The sequence below is a fragment of the Metarhizium robertsii genome, assembly GCF_000187425.2.
Source record: "Metarhizium robertsii ARSEF 23 chromosome Unknown MAA_Scf_1, whole genome shotgun sequence".
NCBI lineage: Eukaryota > Fungi > Ascomycota > Sordariomycetes > Hypocreales > Clavicipitaceae > Metarhizium > Metarhizium robertsii.
Window position 1 is genome coordinate 4,628,401 of NW_011942149.1, and position 21,487 is coordinate 4,649,887.

At 51.7% G+C, this 21,487-nt stretch overlaps 4 protein-coding genes across 4 annotated transcripts; 1 reads left to right on the forward strand and 3 right to left on the reverse strand.

The window, feature by feature from the left end:
- Window positions 1–235: 235 nt before the first annotated feature.
- MAA_02153 (phosphoglycerate mutase) lies at window positions 236–1,060 on the reverse strand (the record flags this gene model as incomplete). The annotated part of the gene is made up of 2 exons (XM_007820151.1): window positions 236–450; window positions 523–1,060. 2 exons carry the CDS (start codon window positions 1,058–1,060, stop codon window positions 236–238), a joined length of 753 nt encoding a protein of 250 aa, XP_007818342.1.
- Window positions 1,061–2,164: 1,104 nt separating this feature from the next.
- MAA_02152 (VHS domain-containing protein) lies at window positions 2,165–4,653 on the reverse strand (the record flags this gene model as incomplete). The annotated part of the gene is made up of 5 exons (XM_007820150.2): window positions 2,165–3,132; window positions 3,193–3,949; window positions 4,024–4,308; window positions 4,373–4,505; window positions 4,580–4,653. 5 exons carry the CDS (start codon window positions 4,651–4,653, stop codon window positions 2,165–2,167), a joined length of 2,217 nt encoding a protein of 738 aa, XP_007818341.2.
- Window positions 4,654–6,176: 1,523 nt separating this feature from the next.
- On the forward strand, window positions 6,177–9,322 carry MAA_02151 (ubiquitin carboxyl-terminal hydrolase 2; the record flags this gene model as incomplete). Its single annotated transcript, XM_007820149.1, has 2 exons — window positions 6,177–8,369; window positions 8,438–9,322. The coding sequence occupies 2 exons, from the start codon at window positions 6,177–6,179 to the stop codon at window positions 9,320–9,322; spliced, it is 3,078 nt and encodes a 1,025-aa protein (XP_007818340.1).
- Window positions 9,323–10,289: 967 nt separating this feature from the next.
- MAA_02150 (acyl-CoA synthetase) lies at window positions 10,290–12,607 on the reverse strand (the record flags this gene model as incomplete). The annotated part of the gene is made up of 4 exons (XM_007820148.1): window positions 10,290–10,379; window positions 10,437–11,563; window positions 11,662–12,083; window positions 12,165–12,607. The coding sequence occupies 4 exons, from the start codon at window positions 12,605–12,607 to the stop codon at window positions 10,290–10,292; spliced, it is 2,082 nt and encodes a 693-aa protein (XP_007818339.1).
- Between the last annotated feature and the right edge of the window lie 8,880 nt (window positions 12,608–21,487).

The window sequence follows — 21,487 nt, forward strand, 5'->3', positions numbered from 1 at the left end:
TACCATACAGAAAAACTAAAGTTCATGTAACTACATTCCATCTCGAGCTGTTTAATACGATTGTTCATGGCATCTATCATAGTTCTAGCTTTTATTTAATCTATTAATTCATGAAAATTCAATACCCCCCCACGGCATCTTGCCGCGAAGCATGCAGGACAATCCATAATCAGAGCCATGTCTTATTTACCCAAACAAATCTACCCCTCCATCTCAGACGCTCACTTAAAATCGCTCATGCCTTGATCTTCAGATACGGCAGCAGTCGCTTCTGGACAATGGCCCGAATCTCCCTCTGCTCCGTCGCAGTAAGCGGCTGTCTCGACGCAGGCTGTCTCCGAGCCCAGCTCTCCTTTGTCTCAACAAGTCTGACGTCGTCCTTGTCATCCGGTGACTCGGCAAATTGGTACGAACGACACATGCAATTTGTCCACGCAGTGGCTAGGGAACCTTGATCAGTTTGCTATTCAGCGCCTGCGACAAGCCGAAGACAGAAAAAAAGAAGAAGAAGAAGAAACTCACCTTGATCGACGGGCACGCCATCCCAATCATCCGTCAAAAAGTGCAGAAACCCGCCATGGCTCACCACGGCAATCTCGTCGTCCCCATCGCCCGCCATCTCCCTCAGCGCCCTCCTCGCCGTCTTGGCCCTCGCCATGAGCGCCTCCATGGTCGGCTCAAACACACTTCCCTCGCCCTTTTCCGTCCACGAGTCCCGCACGCGCTGCAGATCGATCTTGTCGCCGAACTCTGCACGCAGCGCGGCCTTGCTGGACCCCGTGTCGCACGGCGCGCCAGAGACCTCCTGCAGCGTGTCGAGCAGCACGATGGGATAGAGCTTGTCGGCGCCCCCAAAGGCCAAGTCGCACGTCTGGATGGTCCTCCGGAGCGGCGAGGCCACGAGCCCGGTGAGCCTGGCGTGCGACGGGAACGCGGAGCGCAGGTCGGCGCACTGCTGCTCGCCGAGGGCAGTCAGGTCCGGGTCGCGGAGGGATTCGTTTTCCACGGAGAGGTTGTGGAAGCCCTGGGCGTGGCGGACGAGATGGATCGTGGGAGGCATCGCGGCAGAGTTTCTCGGCGAGAAGTGAAACCCGGCTGAGGTTTTACGTCTCGTGCAAGCTGTGTAAAAGTCGACGTCCGGGAGGGAAAAAGAAGGCAGGATGAGGGATCACTACGGCCTTGAAAAACCACGACAATCTACTATTACGGGTTCTTCAACTCATAGGCATCAACCATCGTGAGTCCGGTCCAAGGAGAGGAAACCACTGACCGCCATAAATAGTACCTAGTCTAGTCACTGGCCTTAGGTTGGCACTACGCCTCCTCCGCAGAATAACAATGTTGCGGTGCTCGGCCCCTGGCGAAGGTGACGCAAGTGCACCAGGTGCACCGTTCCCCGGAGTCCTGTGGCCCGGATGGCAAAGCCCGACCGAGGGGGGAAGGCTGTTTATCGTGCGAACCACGGCGGGCGGAGCTTCTACTCTGGGCAACCTCTGTATTGTGTGGAGGCCACTCCGTATATTGTCCACGCCCTTGTGGCGATGCGAGCACCGAACTCGGGAGGGATGGTGGGAAAAAATGGGTAACAGCCTACGCAGTAATTGACCAAAAGCCTCAGACAGTCATGGGATCTGCGTTGATGACCAATTGAGACATTTCAAGTTTTATCGTTGCTCATGCCTACTCCGTATTATGTGGCGGTAATGATGGGTCTACCAGGCAAGGGTGATGCCCTTGAAATTAGAGGCAACTCGTATTATTGACCAAGTGACGATTGGGCAAATGTTCACAGTCACAGCTCCCGGTGCTCGGGGAACTGGGTTATCCATTGATGAGTAGTACCCTCTAAAAGACGTATTCCATCTCCTCTCACGCTGGACGCCTGGCGTGGGGTGCACGTCTGTTGTTACATACAACACGTCCAACTTTTGGTATCATCAACTAAAATAAATAGTGCTCGTCAACCAGTCTTGAGAAATCTCTGCTCACCACGATGAGGTAGCTTTTGTTGGAGTGCCAATTTCATTGTTCCCTTAAGACTGCTGGGTGACAGAAATATCGAGAAACACGTAACGCCTCGCCAATCTTTGCGTTTCCCCCCATGACATGCCATCAGAGATCCCAAACACTGCTCAAAAGATCAAATAAACACCAGGCAAAGAAATTACAGCTCAATTAGCGCTTCCTCTTGTACAGGCTTCTTCATGGGTTCATGTTGTGGTACCGACGGGAATGTAGGCTGCGCGTATCCGGTATAAGCCCATGACTGAGGAGCCTCTGGCTGTTGCTGAGGAGTTTGTTCGGTGGACTGGTGAGCACCAGGCTGGTGCCAGAACTGCTGCTGAGCTGGCTGCTGCTGCGCCGTGGGCTGCTGCTGCTGCTGAGGGACCAAAACTTGCTGGCTTTGCGGTTGAGACTGGGTTTGGGTTTGGGAAGGCCGACGACCTGCCTGGGCTGGCTGAGCATGGGATTGTATCGGTGTTGCTTGGCTGGGTGCAGTAGTGGAAGCTGGCTGCTGATACTGCATGGAATGCTGGAGGCTAGGATATGGCGACGGAGTTGAGTCCGGAGCTGGCCCAGGTGCAGACGGGCCAGAGGGCACTTGCACCGAGTGCTGTTGCTGAGTGCCGAAATAGTACGAGCCTCGGCGCTCTGTCGACGGTGAGGCGGGAGCCTGCTGGGGCGTTTGTATTCCTTGCGCTGGTTCTACTACAGGAGCCTGCTGCGGATGATACGGGTCTTGAGGGACAGATGGAGCCCGTGTCTGCCAACTGCTCGTTCTCTGAGGCGGCGCATACTGGCCTGAATGAGGCTCCGTAGGCTGGCTATAGGAAGCGAATTGAGGCTGAGGAGTTGCTTGTGGTGGAACCTGCTGTTGTTGATACGATTGAGCGGGAGGGACTTGAAAACTTGGAGGAGGCACTTGCCCCGTGTAGAAGCTTTCAGCGACACCAGGATTGGCGTGAGCTTGTGACGGCACAGAAGGGTATGCACTTGTGGGCTGGCGAGGAGGCGGTAGGCTGTAGCCACCTAGATTCTGCTGGCTATAGGCCTTTGAAAGGCGTTCTTCCAGCATACGATCGTAATAGCGAACCACGGTGGACAGCTTGGCATGGAGATCAAGTAGCGTATCTACAGTGCCCAAGTTAGCTACGTCGATGCCTTGCCACAAAGTACAGTAGATGAACTTACCGTGCTTGCTCATAGTTTCACCATACGTTCTTGCTAGCTTCGGGCGCAAGGTGCCAATACTGTCATAAAGTTCCTGAATCTGCGGCTCGCGTAATATTGTCCCTGGTGGTTGGGTTTGGAGACGGTCCACCAGTGTGGCAAAGAGGTTGATGTTCTCGGCTTCAACAGGAGTCAATTCGTAGTCGTTCTTGGGGAGAACAAACGGCGTTGATGATGAGCTGGTAGGACGGTTTGATGTTTGTTCCTTTAGTGCAGCGGCATGTCTCTTCTTCTGTTCCTCCATGTCGGCTAGAGACGCAGCAATCGCGGCTTTCAAGTCAGTATCCTCCTCTTCCTCTAGCTTTGACGAGTCCTTTGTGGCTCTAGCCCTGTTTTCTGCCGGTTCCACATAGCCTCTAGAGTTGTTCTTGACATCTTCCAAACTCATCGCGAGTGCCTTCTTCAAATCTTCGTCGAAACCATCATCCACACGCGCATTCCGAGGCTGCATGGCCGATGTGCTTCGAGTTTTGTGCGGGTATGTGGGTGACCGATCCGGCGGACCGAGTTCCCTGTATCCCTTGCCCGTCAGCTTCGCATAACAACCATCGTCAACTCGGACCGGTGCGTGAATGCCCAAATGTGGTAGTGGGATCGTCTTGCTGGAGCATTGCTGATCGAAGCAGTTGCCACAGTTTCTGCAGTGATGCTTTCGATTCGTGAACGTAAAGGCAGTTCGACAGCGCATGCAAACGTCTGAATCGGCCCATTCGGGAGGCTACAACAAAATGACATGGGTCAGTAATCGGTCAGAGTTATACTTAATTAAAACAACTCTGATATCAATCATACCGCACTACTGTCAATCATGCTACTCGCCACCGTTACTCGAGGAGGAAATTGATATCCCTCTCGCTGTAATGTTCTGTAAACCTCGTTGATATAGGATAAATCGTGTCGGCCCTCAGTGGCTGCTGCCCATTGCTGCACAAGCTCAAGAATCTTGGTCTTTACGTCGGCGTTGACTGCAACGGCTCCCACGGCTTGCAGTAGTGATACCAAATTGTCCATAAACTCGCGCGAGGCAACCTCCACCAGGAAATGCGATCCGCCATTCTTGACACAGGTGTCTGTGAGCTGTTGGAATACATGTGTTAGCGGAAGTGTCATGGTAGCCGACGAGAAGCCAGCGGCGGCATACATTCAAGGCACTGAGTTGGGTGTTTGGGTTCTTATTTCCGATTCGCTTCTTGAGGGATCGCATGGCCTCTTTGGGCGCTACGGTTTTGGATCTGATGATGTCGGATATCTCGAGGTTCAAGGCGATGTCCTCCCTGTCACCACGGTCAACAAAGGCTGCGATATGCAGGCACCTGCTGGGCACAGGCGGGGCCGTCATGGTACTCACAAGCTGCTGCTCGTCGCCTTCTCAATCTGCTCATCCAGGGCCGTGTTGGCCGAGGATGACCACCAGCTCATCATGGTGGCGATGGGTGGCTCCGGACCTGGGGCTGAATGAGGAGATGACGATGTCGGCTTTGCTCGAGGAGAGTAGGACGTCGGTCGTGGGAGGAAGGGCGACAAAGGGCGGGGCGGGCGGGCAAGAGACGACAGCGGCAGCTACAGCTACAGCAAGCGGATGGGAATGCAAAAGACGATGTGTCGCCGAGCCTCACGTTCTAGAGGTTGATTGACGATGGATGGTAACTTGTGGATGGTAGACGGCAGCCTTGCCAAGGACGATGAGCAAGGTGTGGTGCCGCCTCAGCTCGGGTTAAAGCTGCCTGCCTGCTGGTTACGTTGGCCGCCGGGTGTTGCGTCAGTAATGTGGAGCACGAGACGACGACCAGTTGACGTCTCGACATCTGACACTTGGGGAAACTGGTCGCAGCATGCGAGGGCGAATGGAAAAAAAAAAACCAGTGGCTGTACTGATGTCCCTGCAGTAATATGCGAATACTTAACAGGCGTTTCAAATAACTACATGATTTTTATCCAGAAACCAAGTCCAACACTTGACAGTTGCGCGCCTGGGTTTCCATGGTTATAGTCGAACGTCAGCGCTGTGGCTCAGGCGACTAAGAGGACGAATGCACGGCCGCTGTGTAGCGGGTTGGCGGGCTTCGAGAAGGCTCCTGCCTTCCACGGTTGGGTCTGGTCAATGCTTGAATATCAATTCATGCTGACTGATGACCACTGTAAGTTAACGGGTGCATACGTGCCTCGCACTATATCGAGTTAGAATGCCCAGTGCCAAGCGTCTAGTGCCCAAATGCTCAAGGGCTCAGCACTCAAGCGCTCGAATGCACTACGGGAGATGGCAATGTCAGGATACCTAGAGTACAAACCTCCTCGTGGTGGGTACCTTGCTTTCCCCAGCTGCGGGGCCGCACGCCAGGTACCCCTCCACCCGCCCATTGTACTTGCTCGCATCCACCCAGCACATGGAAATCGTACCTCGTGGTAAGTCGCTGGAGTACTCTGTACATGCTTCACACAAACACGCCAACTGGTCCAGCCAATATCTCCCCAGCCTTCAATATTACCCGACTGGCCTGCGGCCGCCTCTCTGTCGACATCGTCCGATATACGCGCGTTTTTGTTTATGAGCGATGCCGTTGCCAGCGCCTTTGTAAAAACGGGGAAAAGCCAGACAGTTTGCTCCTCACCAGACACCTAGGCGAGCACCAAGTCAGGGGATTCGCGGATGCGTCACCACTCCTCACCCGCCTCTTGCGCATTCATCCATTCCCACGTGCCTACACTCGACTTCGACCGAGCCACGACTTGAAAACAAAGCAAGAACGCCATCTCCAATCTCCCAAAGGTGGCAGGGGTCGTCATCGACTCAGCAAACCCTGTAAAAATAGCCAGTCAGCTTGTCAAGCCGAGATATGAAGGACCACGCCAACCACAGTTGCGACAACGCTCCATGCTGATGAGATCTGAGCGATTGCCGGCCTGCGCTTGCTGAGACTCAAGCATCTGTTGCGAGCAGCGCATCCATGGCCGCAAACGCCAACCCTAGGCATAGTATGCCTGTGGGAGGCTATCATGCCAGAAATGGAGCCTCGTCCGGTCCTCCTCGATCCTCAGCCGCTCCCTTTCCACACATCGACGATATCGTCTCCATTCCGAAAGATATCAATCCGAATCAGTCTATAAGGAGACTTTTGGAGCAGGCAGAAAGCTCTTTTCGGCAATCTGAGTTGCATCGTGATTTCAATCGCCCTGCCATCGCTTTGAAGGACTATGTCAGGGCGTTTGTCATCGCCGTGGAAGTTATTCGGAGACACCCAGATTTTCCTACCATGGCGTCGAAACAGGGGGACGCCTCTCTACTACACAAAGCCCTTTTATCCAAGATAAATCGCCAAAGTGAAATATACAACCAGATCAAGCAAGACATCATTGCCGATAACCGAAGGACTGGTGTCCGCCCTACGGTTGAAACTTCGCCTGTTGTCACCACAGTCAACGGACTATCAAATGCTCCTCTGCCCGTTACAAGCAATACCGGAGTACGGCCTGTTCAACAAGAAGAAGAACGACAGCAGCAGAAGAAGCTGCCAAACGGACATGTGCCTCACTTACCGAATGGTGGCCCTCCCGCCAAGTCAAAGCCAGCTGTGAACCCAAAGCCTGCAGCTCTTCATGGTAACGCCATTCCTCGACATAATCGTACCAATTCCGCAAACAATATGACATTGGATTTAGCCGCTCGATTCGCCAATTTGAGAGGACCGCAGCCATCACCTGGACAAGATCCTCGAATTAAGACTTATCCAATCATTCCTCAGAGGCCAGCCGGCCCAAGACAAATGCCGCCGTCCCCCCCAAAGGTAAACACTAATATGAGTTATGACACCGCCTTACCCAAGCCCCCAGATGCTATATATAGCCCGGTTCGAGGTAGCGTTTCTGGAGAGGCGGCGCGGTTGCCCACAAGTACGCCCAGGGGACTCTTCAGCCGAAAAGGTTCATCCACGTCAATATCGGGAACTCCCAGCGCGAATCAACCGCGGCAGAGCGACGAATACTTTCCTCTTGTTCCGCCCAGTGCTCCAAAGGCATCTGACGTGGCAGAGAAGGCACTCAAAATCCCCGAGGGCAATACCATCACCCCTAGGGAGCTCATCACGGTCAGGGAAGCCAAGGCATCTATTCTCTACATTGATGTGCGTCCCCGCGAGGATTTTGATGAAGGACATATTATGGCCGTATCGATTATTTGTATCGAACCAAACATTTTGGAACGAGGAGATGTGACATGCAGCGATATCTCGGAAGCTCTGGTTCTGTCTCCCCCCACGGAGCTTTCGCTATTCGAGAAGCGCCAGTCATATGACTTAGTGGTCTTCTACGACCAAGATTCGGAATCCTTCCCTAAATCTGACAAAGACCCGCGGGACATTGCTCTCTGGTCATTAAACCGTGCCTTGGTTGAGCTGAGCTACGATAAGGAGCTAAGAAATCCGCCCAAGCTCCTCAAAGGCGGGATAAATGCGTGGACTGACCTTTATGGAGCTGGCTCCCTACGATCTACTCCGACTACAGATGCCAAGACGCAACCCAGAGCCAGCAAACGCCACCCATTCATTCAACGAAGAGGTTCAAAATATGTTTTTAATCCGCTACCTGAAAAGGACGTAGAGACATTTCGAAAAGGTCTTGAAAAGGATGCGGCACCGCCATCTTTCCCTCGCACCAGAGACGAATTTCTGAGGTTTCCTCCGGTGTCACTAGAACAGCAATCCATGTCATCTGGAATTTCTGCCGAACAGCGATACAAACATGACTTTGCAACGGGATTCGGCTCCCCTGTACAGATGCTCAGCCCCCCAACTCGACCCCAAGCCGCAGTACAACGCCCCAGCCATATCAGCCTGTCCGAAGACGGCCACGATGACCATGAAATTACAGAGCAAGTACCTGCAACACCTGTCAAAGTGCACACAGGGCTCAATAATCCAGGCAATTGGTGTTATGCAAACAGCATAATACAATCTCTGCTTGCATCTCCTAGCTTCGGGAGAGAAATTGCTGACTCGGAATGGGCAAGGCGGTATAAGAACCAAGTGCCCCGGAAACCTGGTGAAAAGATGGATCAGCCACAGCTGATGATTCAAATGCTGTCAAATATCTTCTACTGGATGAGTTCCGGCAAGTTCCAGACTATGAAGGCTCAAATGCTCATGGTAAGTCCGTCATGAGCTATACACGACAGCACAAGGGGGGACACATACTAACGTAATGTGAAAATTAGGATTATTCCCGACATCTGTGCGCCACCGGTGACCCCAAGACGAAATTTGGTGGAAAAGACCAACAAGATGCGCAAGAATTCATGTCCTTCTTAATGGATCAGCTTCACGATGAGACCAATCTTCGACGGGGCCAGCAAGGCACGGTTGACCAACCCAATGTTCAGGGCATACAGCTGGTTCAAGCGGCAGAACGATACTGGGAAAACCATAAACGATTGAACGACTCCATTGTGGATCAGTATTGGCGCGGGCTTCAGTTGTCCACAGTTCAATGCCACCACTGTGCCACTCGGACTTACACGTTCTCGCAGTTTGAATCGCTTGGCGTCAATGTATCTGGCGACCGAAACATGACTCTGTCTGAAGCCTTGCGGCAGGCCAACACGGGCGACGAAATCGATGATTTTAGGTGCAACTGTTGTGCAACTTCAAGGCCAGCCAAGATTTCAGAGTCCCTAGCACGAATGCCGCCCCTTCTTTGTGTCAGTTTCCGCCGTTTCCAGGTCAATGGAAGAGGTGTTGTCAAGTCTACCGCGGAAGTTACTTGGGATTTCAATGACTTCGACTTTACGCCGTACTTTCTCAACTCGGCTGAAGATTGGCAAGGCGCCTCCACACATGATAGAGCCTTCTGTGGCCCTTTCCGGTATCAATGCTACGCAGTCATTGTTCATTCTGGGCGAAGTATAGACAGTGGGCATTACTACGCCTATGTGCGTGATTCAAGCACCCACGACCCGTATGCCTGGTACTGCTGTAACGACAGCGTCGTGACCAAGGTCCGCATTGGCAGCCGGGAACCTGCGGACATACAGAACACGGTGTTTAAATCTGGGTCGGATGCAGTCCCGTACCTTGCGTTCTTCAGGAGGAAGAGCGAATGAGGATGTCGTAATGCATTATGAGAGACTATCCTAGACGGTACATTTCTTTGGTTTTTGAGACACGATGGTGCAACCATGTTTCTGTTAGGTCCCTTTTTTTTCTGGAATGCATGATGGCAAAGATGGAATGGATTGAGCGATGTGATTTATTTTGCTCATTTTTGTCTGTTTAGCGGAGTTAATCCAGCATTGCACATATTTGTTTCTTCCTTTTTATGAAACGCAAAGTTGTATGATGATGACGACTATTTCTCAGAGGCTGGCAGGCTATTGGGGAGCATTGCGCATGTGCCACAGCCAATCTTCGATTTATTGGGCATTTCTCGCGGCAAATTTGTACCATCATATACATAGCAATATGGCATTTCCAATTTTTTTTGAAACCACGTCTTCCAATTCGCGTTTTTTACGTATGCGTACCCAGGTCTAAAAAGATAAACAAGCCGTCCATCAAGCTCCACGTTCTATGGTTGTAATCACACCACTCATCCCTTTCTGGGGAATGCGGACGCGTCAGCCCGTTCACTTGCCAATTCCGTCCACAAATGCTGGCACGAAGCCATCACGAGACTCGCAGCAGGAATCCTCAAAGGGATTTCCCCGCCCAGTATAGCATGTTTCATATATATGAGGCACAGACACCAAGCCTTATGAGAAAGGTCGAGGTCACCAGGTTATCATAACTACTACCTTGTTCGATGTACCCTTGATCCAACGCCACGAGTTACATACATTACAGACGGAAGACTATAACTAACATAAGAATTGCAACAAAAAAGACACAATACCGTGGTATATAAAAGTACGCAGATGAAAAGCGGTCTCGCGACGGATCGTATTATCACGCGCATCCTGATTCCGCATCTCACACACCCCTCCGCATCACTCTCTCTCGCGCGCGCGTGTCTCATGATCCGTTAATTGGCGAAATCTTCCCTCCCTTTTCTACATCATCGCATAACATGTTTTAGGCGTTTTTCAAACACTCCTCGATTTCCTTCTTGAACCGGTCGCGGATAACTCTTCGGTTGAGCTTCTGGGTAGCAGTGACCAGACCCTATAAGTATATTAATACACAAAGCCCTTTCAGGTCCGTTCTTGGAGATCAACTTACACTTGGCGGGGTCCATTCTTCATCAGTGAGAACAACGCCGCAAACAATCTCCATCGAGGATAGGCCGGAACGTCTGCCAACAGTCTGAAGGTCTTTGAGAACAGCGTCACGGACCTTGGGGTTGGTGTGCATGTCATGCTCGTCGACACCGAGTTCCTTAGCCTTGTCCACCAAAATCTTCTCGTTGGGCATGATGACGGCGATGGGTCGGGAGTGCTCAGCGTCGGCATGGATCATGATGTTGCTGACGGTCTGGGCTCCGCGGTAGATCGACTCGACCTTTTCCAAGGCGATGTACTCACCGCCCTGCATCTTAACCAAGTTCTTCACCCGGTCAATGACCCGCAAGTGGCCATGGGTATCAAACTCGCCAATATCACCAGTCTTGAACCAACCATCTGGCGTAATTGCCTTCGCAGTTTCCTCAGGGTTGTTGTAGTATTGCTTCAAGATGGGCAGTCCTTTCATCAAAATCTCGCCTTGTGGAACCTTGACATCGTCGGTGAAATACCCAAGTTCAGGCACGGAGACAAGCTTGACGTCGATAGCCGCAGAGATAGGGCCAATCGAGTTGGGTGAATATTCGAGTGGGCAGCCTAAGGCACCGTTGGCACAGGTCTCGGTCAGACCATACCCGGCCAACATTGGAGCGAGGACCAGAGATAGGAACTGCTTCGTGTTGTCCGAAATACCGCTGGCACCGTTCATGGTGAATCGAAGACGGCCACCTGTAAGCTCTCGAACTTTGCCAAAGACAATGCCGTCAAAAATGCCTGCAAGCGGCAGCTTGTTTCTAGACATGAAAGATTTATAGGCATAGGCTCCCCAGAAGAGGTTTCTCAAGAGCGGGCTCGAGGAGTCGAGCTTGTTCATAACACCCTTCTTTACGGTCTCCCAGACTTGGGGCACACCGACCAAAGCCGTTGGGCGGAACTCGCGCATGTCGCCAGCGCAGTTCTTGACTGAAACATCGGAAAGCGTACGGGGATTTCCATAACCCAAAGTACCTCCAATGAACAAGACCAAGTTCTCGAGAACCATCTCAAAGATGTGAGCCAGTGGCAAGTAAGCCAGGACAAACTCCTTGTCGCTGACGCACTCATCGACACAGGTAAGCTCCCCAGTAACTACACAAACGCCACATTAGTACTCTATTACCCTCCCTTCCTTCCTCCCCCTCCAGGCTCCAAACACCAATAAAAGGGTTGTGGCTGTAGCTACTTACCAGCAGCAATGACGGCCTCGTGGCTGAGACATGCACCCTTGGGCAGACCAGTGGACCCAGAAGTGTACATGATGCAGTAGAGATCCTGGGGCTTGGGGGGAACAGGATCAACCATGTTCTCCTCGCCAAGCTTGCGCAACTCCTCAAAAGTCAAGACCTTGAGGTCAGGATTGTTCTTCTTGAAGTCCTCGACCTCGCCTCCGGTAGCAAAAATGCAATCCTCGTTGATAATAACAGTTTTTACGCTCGACTTCTTGATGGGGTTGACAGCCGTCTTCAGCAGATGCGGGTCAACAAACATGGCAGTGGCATCAGTCTGAACTAGTGAGTGCTCAACACCGCTCTCGCCGAGGGTGTCATACGCAGTGACAATGGAGATGGACTGTGAGGCGCAAGCGTGAGACATGGAAATCCACGGCAAACTAGTTCAAAAATTCAGTCAGCGGCAGTCGTTGCGCGCATAGGCCAGGGCGAAAATTCTCTTGGGGGTGGTGGATTCATACCTAGTGGCAGCGAACAAGTGAACCTTGTCCTCAGAGGTCAGGCCCAGCTTACGAAGTCCAGAGCCAAGCTGGAGGATTCGGGTCTCATACTCCTTGTAGGTCAGGAAGCTGTAGCCAGAAAGCTCAAAAAACTGCCACTCCTTGTCGACTTCCCGAACCTCGCCGTCCACATTCTTCTTGATCTTCTTTGTCTCCCTGTGAAGCTTGACAAGCTTGCGATGGCCCAGGGCCTGGTGGTTGGGATAGATGCGAGCACTGCGGCGTACAATGTCGAAGACGTTGTGGACGTCGTCGGCGGGACGGGAGAGGAGGCCGTTCTTGGCTCGGGGATGTCGCCGAGGAATTGTTTCGCCCGGGACTTTTGGGTAGTCAGGAGCTTCGATGGTATACGGTGGCTTGTGCACCGGGTGCAAGGGCATGATGCCCGTGGTGTAGTCGGTCATGATGCTGTTGGGGCGCGAGGGGGGACGCGAAGAGAAAGGATCGGTTGGGGTGAGAGGAGCCAGGAGCTGGTGGAAGGGAGATGGAGAACACAGCAAGAGACGGCAGCAGGAGGACACACCGTCAAGTAACGGGAGATGCAAATTCTAAAATACAACAAGCCAAGAGGCGACAAGAGGGGAGCAGAGGACTTGAGGACGGGACATGGACAGGCTGGAGAACGGAGCAGGAGGTTGGCTCGTTGTCCCGGCCACAGCTTGACAGCCACTTGCTCGAGGGCACTTGAGAACTTGAGCGTACAATGACGCCGCCTGCAGGCCAAGCTTGGGTACTGGGCCTGGGCAGGGCAGGGGGTCAGGGAGGTACCGGCCCAGGTACCAGAGACGTGTCAAGGTACCTGCAGAGGCGCCAGATTGCTTTACTGGAGAGGTATCTGGAGAGGTATCTGGGGAGGGGCGCTGGAGGGATCGAGCTTGAGCAGTACCCAAACAGAGCTAGCTGCCGGGGTACTCGCGGCCAAATGAGGCCCGAGATGCGACCTGCGGGGATACCTGGGTCGGTACGCTGGGCCAGCTCACAAGCCCTCTGAACGCTGAACAATGGCTAGTCTGTCAAGTACATAGTGCCTAGGGACGGCCATGATGCTTATTATTTTGTACCAAACACCAGTTGACCTTATCAGGTACTTTGCGGCCGCTGTACTACGCACACTTCGTACTTAACACAGCAGCGAAACATGTGGATGGGGATCTTGCCAAGCTAAAAGCAGTCGTCTGGGGTCGGTCCCCTTGGGACGGCGGCAGCCTCGATTATTGGTGCCCCGTTCACAAGTGCTGAAGCCCTTAGGTACCCGAGTGGCGTTCCGAGGCTCAGAATTGCACTCGAGGATGACAAGTTCTTCAGGTCTGCATTCCAAGAGGCTGACAGAAATATCCAAAGGCTCAAGCGGCCGAGGCTGGCAGACGCGGCTCATTTGAGCACCAGGAAACGCTGAGGTCCCTCCGGATCAATGTCGACGCTCCCGGTCGCTCCTGCCAGAAGCCTTCTGTTTGTATGGCCGGCAGCTGTCGCTTGCTCGTACAGAGGGCTCCCATCTCTCATTTCTCTCTTCCCCACACACAGCAAGGACCATTGCTAAAATCGGTGGCTCGCCTCATCGATGCAGTTCAAGCTTCGTCCAGAGTCCAGACCTCCAGCCTGTCTGTCATCCCGAGGCAAGTGTCCAACTCCAAATTTTCATTCAACTCGGTGAAGCCGGCCAAGACGCTGCCACATCTAGGTCAACCGAGGCTGCCGATACACGACCGTCACAGAGGTTACCTTACCCTCCTACGCTGTCTTCTCCAAGTCAGCGCAAAAACCATCAATCACTCGAGTCGGGCTAGCCCAGGATCCCAGGATCCCAGCACCACCACGGCAGACACCCTTTTCTGCACAATCAGAGCTCCGCATTTATCATGTACAGGCCCACCCATCAGCCATGACATCTTTGAAGGCTCGCAACCCCTGCTGACAGTGGCCATTGGGCCTCCAACATCTGGATCCATCCAAAACGCCACACCATGTCTTCCCCTCCTCAACAAACCCAAAAGAAGGCGAATCGGACTATCAAGTTGCCTCCGCTGCCTGCGTCCTCGCGTACAACTTCATGACTATGAACAAAACATGGCGCGCCTCCCAGAAAGCAAACATAAGTCTCAGGCAGCTTTCTGAAGTATTATTACTAATAGTCCTCAAATGATGCCTCCTGGAGCTGTCTTTGGCCCAACAAATTCGCAGCACAAGCGGGAGCTCGGCTGGGACCTCTGGCGTGAACAAGCCATGGCAAACGCGGGACACAACCCAAGGCTGGCGCATTTCCAACTCGGTATATTCTACATTTCACTGCGCAGAAGGCATGCGACGCCCCAAGCTTGTGCTTCCTTTGATCCAGGTTGCTACGTAGTAATCCCTTTGCTGCCCTGGATGCGTGACAATCTCCCCAATAGCCACGGCACAAACCGCCACATTATTACTGCCGCAGTGGAAACACAACACACGACGAGTATGGCTTAAGGTGGCTTCCCTGCCCTTACCGAAACGGTCACAGCTCGGCCCTACCAGAAGCCTCTGTCAGAAGTCAACCACCGACATGCTTGCCCGCCAACAGCCGAATATTGAGACTAGGTTGCCACGTTCTTGGCAACTTTTGGCTTGTGACCGAATACTACTCAGGGCTGAGTGCTCAAGGTAGTTGTGGCTGCGTGTCATACTTTATGGAGCATGCAGACAGGAAGCATCAGGTGCTTTGGTTCTTGGATTATAACAGAGCATCGTTGCCATCACAATGAATATGTCGAATGTGCATAGTACCCTTAACACGGTATCACATCCTAGCTATGGTCCACAATCGGGACAAGACACGGAAGGCCAGCAAGCCAGGGAATATCGAGGACACTCAGTAGTAGAAGATGAGTGATATTTCAGGCCGGGATCTCCACCTGCATCTTGAACTTAAGCCCCTGTCGGCGTGCATCTCGCTTGAGATCGGACTGACTACCTAGACGGAGGGCATGTAAAACTGACCATATAATCCTCACTGACTAGTATCCGGAGCAGAATTGTTAAAATCAACCCTATTTTCCAGCAGCGAGCAAGTAATGAGAACGAAGAAAACTCTCCCATTCAGTTCAAGAAGCACGTGAAGCAACTCAGCCGGCAAATAAGCCCAGCTGAACAGGTTCCTTTATTCAACACCTGATTTTGCATTTCATTTTTTTCTTCGTGCCTCATTTGACCAGGTTGAAATTAAGACTTCGCATCCCCAATGCGGAATGGCTTCACGCAGGAACGTGGGACAGCTATGATAAGCCTGCATTGTTATCAGCTTGGCCATGGTACGTATTTTTCTTTTTCACATGTCTTGCGGAGATGCCGGTGCAAGCTGTGAATCGCCTCGCTCCGGGTCAAAAAGAAGTCGATTCCAAGTCTTAGCCCCATCATTGTGGAGAGATGCATCAGGGGCACCCGGCCGATACCATGACAGCTTCGCACAACCGCGGCTTTGACACACAAAGAAATGATTTTGCGGCCCGTATCTGGTGGGGATCCTGGCCCGTTGTTCCATTTTTCTCGTTCGGCATGTCGCCATGGCGGGCCTCTCTATCAATTTGGACTTATGCTCCGTTTAGTCAAAACTAGCGATACAGGACAGCAATTGCATAGTACAGCTAAATGAGTCTGAACTAGGAGGACCCTCGGTGGCCGAGACTAAAAATAGCCCAGATCAGCCGCGGACGGCCCGTGAGATATCTTGCTTCACCTTGAGCAAGTCATGTTGGCCAATAACTCTTCGTTGTAATATGCATGTAGTCGTCCGATGCTCAGCTTGCCAAGATCGAGGACAACTGGGCAGGGAACCAAGCCTGTTTATCCGAAAGGATATTAATTCATTAATATTTTCTTTCTTTTTTTCGACCTATCCAAATGATGGTACAAGCACTACGTCATCAAATAAGGCCCAGTGAGAGAAACATATTGTGCCTGGCCGTACCCAAGCCAAATAAACGTAATTTACCGTGTTAAATACCATGAGCACACGCATCACCATGGATCAGATGCTAATAGATAGGTGATTCATCGCGGCGCGTTGGCAAAGGTCATCTCGTGATAGCCTCAGCCGCTGCATGGAAGCAAGATATGGTACGTGACAGTGACTCGTTTTAAAGACTTGAAATGGCCGCACATAACATATATTAACAATGTCTATGCTCGTCGGCATTCCTCGAGTCCGTTCCTCTCTCTCTTCATCACTCTTGCAATAATAAGAGCCTTACCACAACTACAAGTTAACTTCCGTGAACCAGCACAACTACACATGAGAGCTCGCTTCTACCAAGCTCCCCGAAGCACTTGCCGATGTTGGCCAAAGCAACCAAATATAACTGCCACACGGCACATTGTCGAGACTCTTGACGGCTTCACACTGCGATCACAGCAAGTAAGTTGCCTTTTGCAACCTTCAGGGTCTGGAGCGCCTATACATATTCCAGGTTAATACATATCATTTGCCTGCCGTTCTCATCAACGAATATAAGCAGTAAGCAGGCAACTAACTTGCTGTGGTCACAGTGTGTAGTCCGTGGGACTCTTGACGATGAGCCATGCGGCGGTTAGATTGAAGTGATAATATCTCAGAAACTGATGAGGGCACTTCATAAACATATAGGGTAAGTGCCGCACATGGAGTGTCTTGCTTGGATTCACGCTCGTGAACAACGGAAGTCGAGGTAGTGCAGAATCTCTAAACACGACATGGACGAAATCCATCCGCTGTTGCTATGTCCGTCAAGAGATATAGCGAAGACTGGATGTAAACTCCAGAACCAGAAGCTGCGGTTTGCTTAGTTTTGCGCTACAATCAGGAGGAATCCATGACTCAGTCCAACCTACGTTTTTTAAAGACGAAAAAATATGTGGTATAGCTGTTCATGTACAGCGCCTACAATTGATATTGTTGTTTCATGTTATTCCATGTCATTCATGAGGCGGCTTGAGGTACTCTGTGCCAAGTTTAAGACCTGTTGGTTATAGATGAACCAAGTTTCTCCCCTACAACTTAATTAGGAATAAATATTAAATTGCATACATCAGGAGGAGCTTGGCGAACTTTGTCCGTTCTCATATGATGATATGCTTAATGGCTTGTAATTTCACTTGACTAATGAGCGAAACAATTCACCCCTTAATATGCTTAATAGCGAACTCCAAATACGGCTCGCAGTTTCCAGCAATAATGCCAGAGAGTTTTTCTTTACTGAGGAAATCAAGACGGCCGTTTCTGTAAAGAAAACACCGGAACTTACATTTTCATTTACTCTATTGAATGTCTAAAGTCAACAGCTGCCTAGCCTCCAGTTACGTTCTTGAAAGTATCCGAGTGAATAGGTGTCTGAAACCACTTTTCAGCGAGGACATGGTGGAAACTTTGGCTCCAAAAGGACTTGAAGTAACAGCCCAAATACATCCCACGGTAGGGAACGTGACAACAGATTCTTACTTGTCTGTCGGAGCACTATGAGAGAACATTTACAAAGCATCAAGGGTCTTGGTGGACAAGTCTGTTGGTTGGGAACGAGCCGTATCAACTTTCCAAATATCGACCCAACATGATTTAGTCACCTCTCATTCAATGACACGGTAGTGATTTGCCTTTGGACAAATCACACGCATAACCCGAGGCAGTATCTACCTGGTAGGAGGGTGGAAGCTTTGTCAACAAGTCTTGCCTTGGCATCTAGCGTAGATGAATATCTGATCAGGCGGGCTTACACATTCACGGAGAAACCCGATGGACATTCAAACAGAAATAGCCAAACAAGGGGCCGAGTGCTGATGAATTGTCTCGCAATATTAAAAACACACCATATACACGCTGACACGTATCGCGAAATACAGTCAAAACCCATATCCGTACCAGCCCTCAAGGCACGAGAGACATGGCAAGCGCTTCATGGCTTGAGGATCTGTGTAGAAGCGTCCTAGGGAATATTCCTTGTTCCATGCTTGACTAGCTTCAAAGAGTTCATGCATCAACATGTCTCACAGCACCACCCACCCGCGCGTTCGGTGAATGACATGCAGGAAGAGTATGAACCGTGAATGATCAACGGTCAACGGCCAGTCCGTTGGGTCATATGGAATCGGTCCTGGAATGCTGCCTTTCAAGAATCGTCATGACACAATCCTAATCCATGGCCACCAACGCTGTTCCTCGAGGGTGGTCAGAGAGCGTTACGGCCAAGGAATCCTATCGTCTGCACGTCATCCCATGACCGGACAAGCACAACTTCTGCCTATTTTGAAATGCAACCGTCCAAATCTAACCTTGTGTGTCTTGGAGCCTCCCGCTCTCGACGCCCGAGTACTACGTGATACGACTGACTCCGTCGAGAGAATTCCACGCGTCGGAAGCTCACCAGCCCTGGGGCCGACTTGGACAAGTCGTCCAAAAAGCAAAAATCACCAGGAATTCACTGTATGTAGGTACGGAGTATTATCCAGGCACGGATCCCAATCTGGCGATGCTGCATCTTGCAACAAATACCGGCCCGCCGCAAAAGAAACGAGATCCGAACACAGTGGCTTGGTCTAGGACGTCTGAAACCAGTTCTGCGGCCGTCCCGACGCCACACATTGCGTCCAGTACCCTATTATGGAGGATCTGTTGTCAGGTTTGGTCATGAGCCGTCGTGACCACCCTTCGCGAAGGCTTCTAATACGACATCACACAGCTGTACGGAGTATGTTTCTCTCCCGAGGATGCCACATCTCAGCCCAGCCTTGGAAGAAAATCACACGGCTTGTTTGCTTAAAGTGCCAATGGAGTCGCAGTTTTATCAAGGGTAGGCCCTGTTCAGGATTGACCAACTCGGACGTAGATGGCAACCCTTTCCTAGATACTCGCAGAGGTTTCAGCTTGCTCACACCGCCATTGAGGCTTACGACCCAGTGGGAGATGGTATTCTCGACTTGTAAACGAAGATGGAGCGGCCTTGAGCGAGAAGACGGGCGTCGTGTCCGGCGGCTCTGAGATATGGACATTGCCCGGCGTGGGATTTGATGCAGGAGGTTCCTTGAACGAGAACGAGCACTGGGCATTCCAACGCCGGTGAATTAGATGATGTAATTCAATCACTTTGAATTGAACATGTGTACATTTCAATAGACGCACGGGCATTAAATCTACCCCGTCGAGCGATATTGTTGCATCATTCCTCGGCAAACGCAACGTCCAAGACCGTGTTGAGTCTCAACCTATAGTCCTTGAGGGGGCTATACTTGGAAAACCCATCATTTAAATAAACCCAATGTCGAGCATATTACCAAGGCATTGGCCACTCTCGAACCGTTACAAAGTACCTTGATCGTAGTATCTATCTTGCTCGACAAGTGCAACGCCCATTCCGCTGCTGAACAACAGAAGAAGGGAAAAAAAAAACACCACATACACGCCCATCAACGCATTCGTCCCACGTAGCACCAGCATCCAGGCGTCAGCCAAAAAGCAGCAGCAGAGAGATCATCCACCCCCTTTCCCAACCTCCGAGCCCTTGGCGCCCATCATGCAAGATCGTTTACCAGAAGCCGACATCTGCATGGCGTCTAAGCCGCCAGAGCAAACACCCGTAAACCCACATACATACATATTTGATAAAAAAAAGAAGCAAATTTTAAAAAAAGTCGTCTTGCCCAGCCGGTAAATTAGAGTCCAATCTCCCCCCCCCCCCCCCGGGCCAACCCCCCCCCCCCCCCCGGTCGAACATCCCGCGGTGGCGTCACAAACAGCCCAGGGGCGAGTTGAGCGAGATTTGTGATACAACAAACGTTGAATGACGATGTTTGCACCCAAACACCCCCCCTCGAGAATACCAATAGCATTGGCATCAGCCTCCGCCGCCGTTTGTGTACGCGGGCACAAACGGCACCCTCAGCTCGACATGGCTCGTAAGTGTTTGTACTCGCCACCACCCCCGGGTCCCTATGCCGTGACGTTTACATACTCAACGCCCAAGGAACAGTGGAAGCGGGAGAACGCACCTCCTCAAGGGGAGAGAGGGGGGGGGTTATCGCAAAAACAGCAAGCCAGACAAACTACCCGTGTCCGTCCGTCAACGTTCACGGCCGCGCCTCAATGTCGCATGACGTCCCTTGCGAAGGAGAGCCAGCTCGGGCGCGGGATGCCACCGTGATACAGGAACCTGCTGCTGTGTCTCTTCTGTCCCGGCTGACCTGGCCTACTACTTACCAGGTTGGAAGTTGCCGCGCCGGCTGACGATTGTGCCACCGAGGGACTGGGAGAAACTTGGCTAACTGCAGCCGAGTCTCTGGTAGACCCGTGGCACAGGGGGCACACATGGTTCTGCAGCTCCCAACTCGGCGGCACCATTGGACGAGCCGTGTTAAATTGACCTTTCTTTGCCTGAAAAGGAACCACGGGCTCGAGATGAGTCGACGGGACGGTTTGATGCTGGGAATCTGCGAAGGCACTGAGTGAGTGACGACTGACTCCTCGGCAAACAAGGGGGGCCGAGGCGAATCCGGACACGTCGTCCCAGAAACGACGAGTAGCAGCGGGCAGTTGGGGATGTAGTAGTATCTTGTTTGGCGGTACAGCTTGATAGCAGACCCGGGCGTCTCGGGGAACGGAAACCTTGGACCGGGTCCACGATGTAGGAGGTGCCGTCCAAGGCTGAGCCAGCGGCAAAGTACAAACTCAACGGCTTGGTATTTCAGAACAAAAGTCTTGTCACGGCGGGAATAGACGCTGAATAGCGCTGTGCTGCTCTGGCCAACGAGGGGAGCAAGTTGATGACCAAGAATTGCTTAAGCAGGAGAAAGGGCACATTCTGGGCATCTCGCCCATGACCCTGACTCAGTCATCTCGGATCTAATATCTGCAATGTCAATCGGACAAAACTACTGGATCGCCTTATACGAGTCGGTCGCACAAAACACAGACAAATGACATCTGTGGAAGTACGACGTGGTCAGTCACGCCGGATGGGAAAACGGTCACAAACTCTCACTCAACACTTTGAAAACGGTGGACCGTATCCTGAGCATTTATTCCTCTTCTTCGTCATCCTTTCTTTTTATAAATTAATAATAAAAAAATTAATTATATTAAATCAATAAATTCTGTTTCTTGTTCAGATATTATCCATATATTGTTGGCAATTTTTACTACCGGATTCGATTCACCCGGTCTTCATCCCGTCTTGCCACGTCGATCATACGAAGCGCTCAACGCCACACCCTGGTATATGCCGGCCGTGCGAATCATATTCAGCCGTCAATCGGCGTAGATACGTAATCGTCACCCGCGGGATGAGGTCCATCCG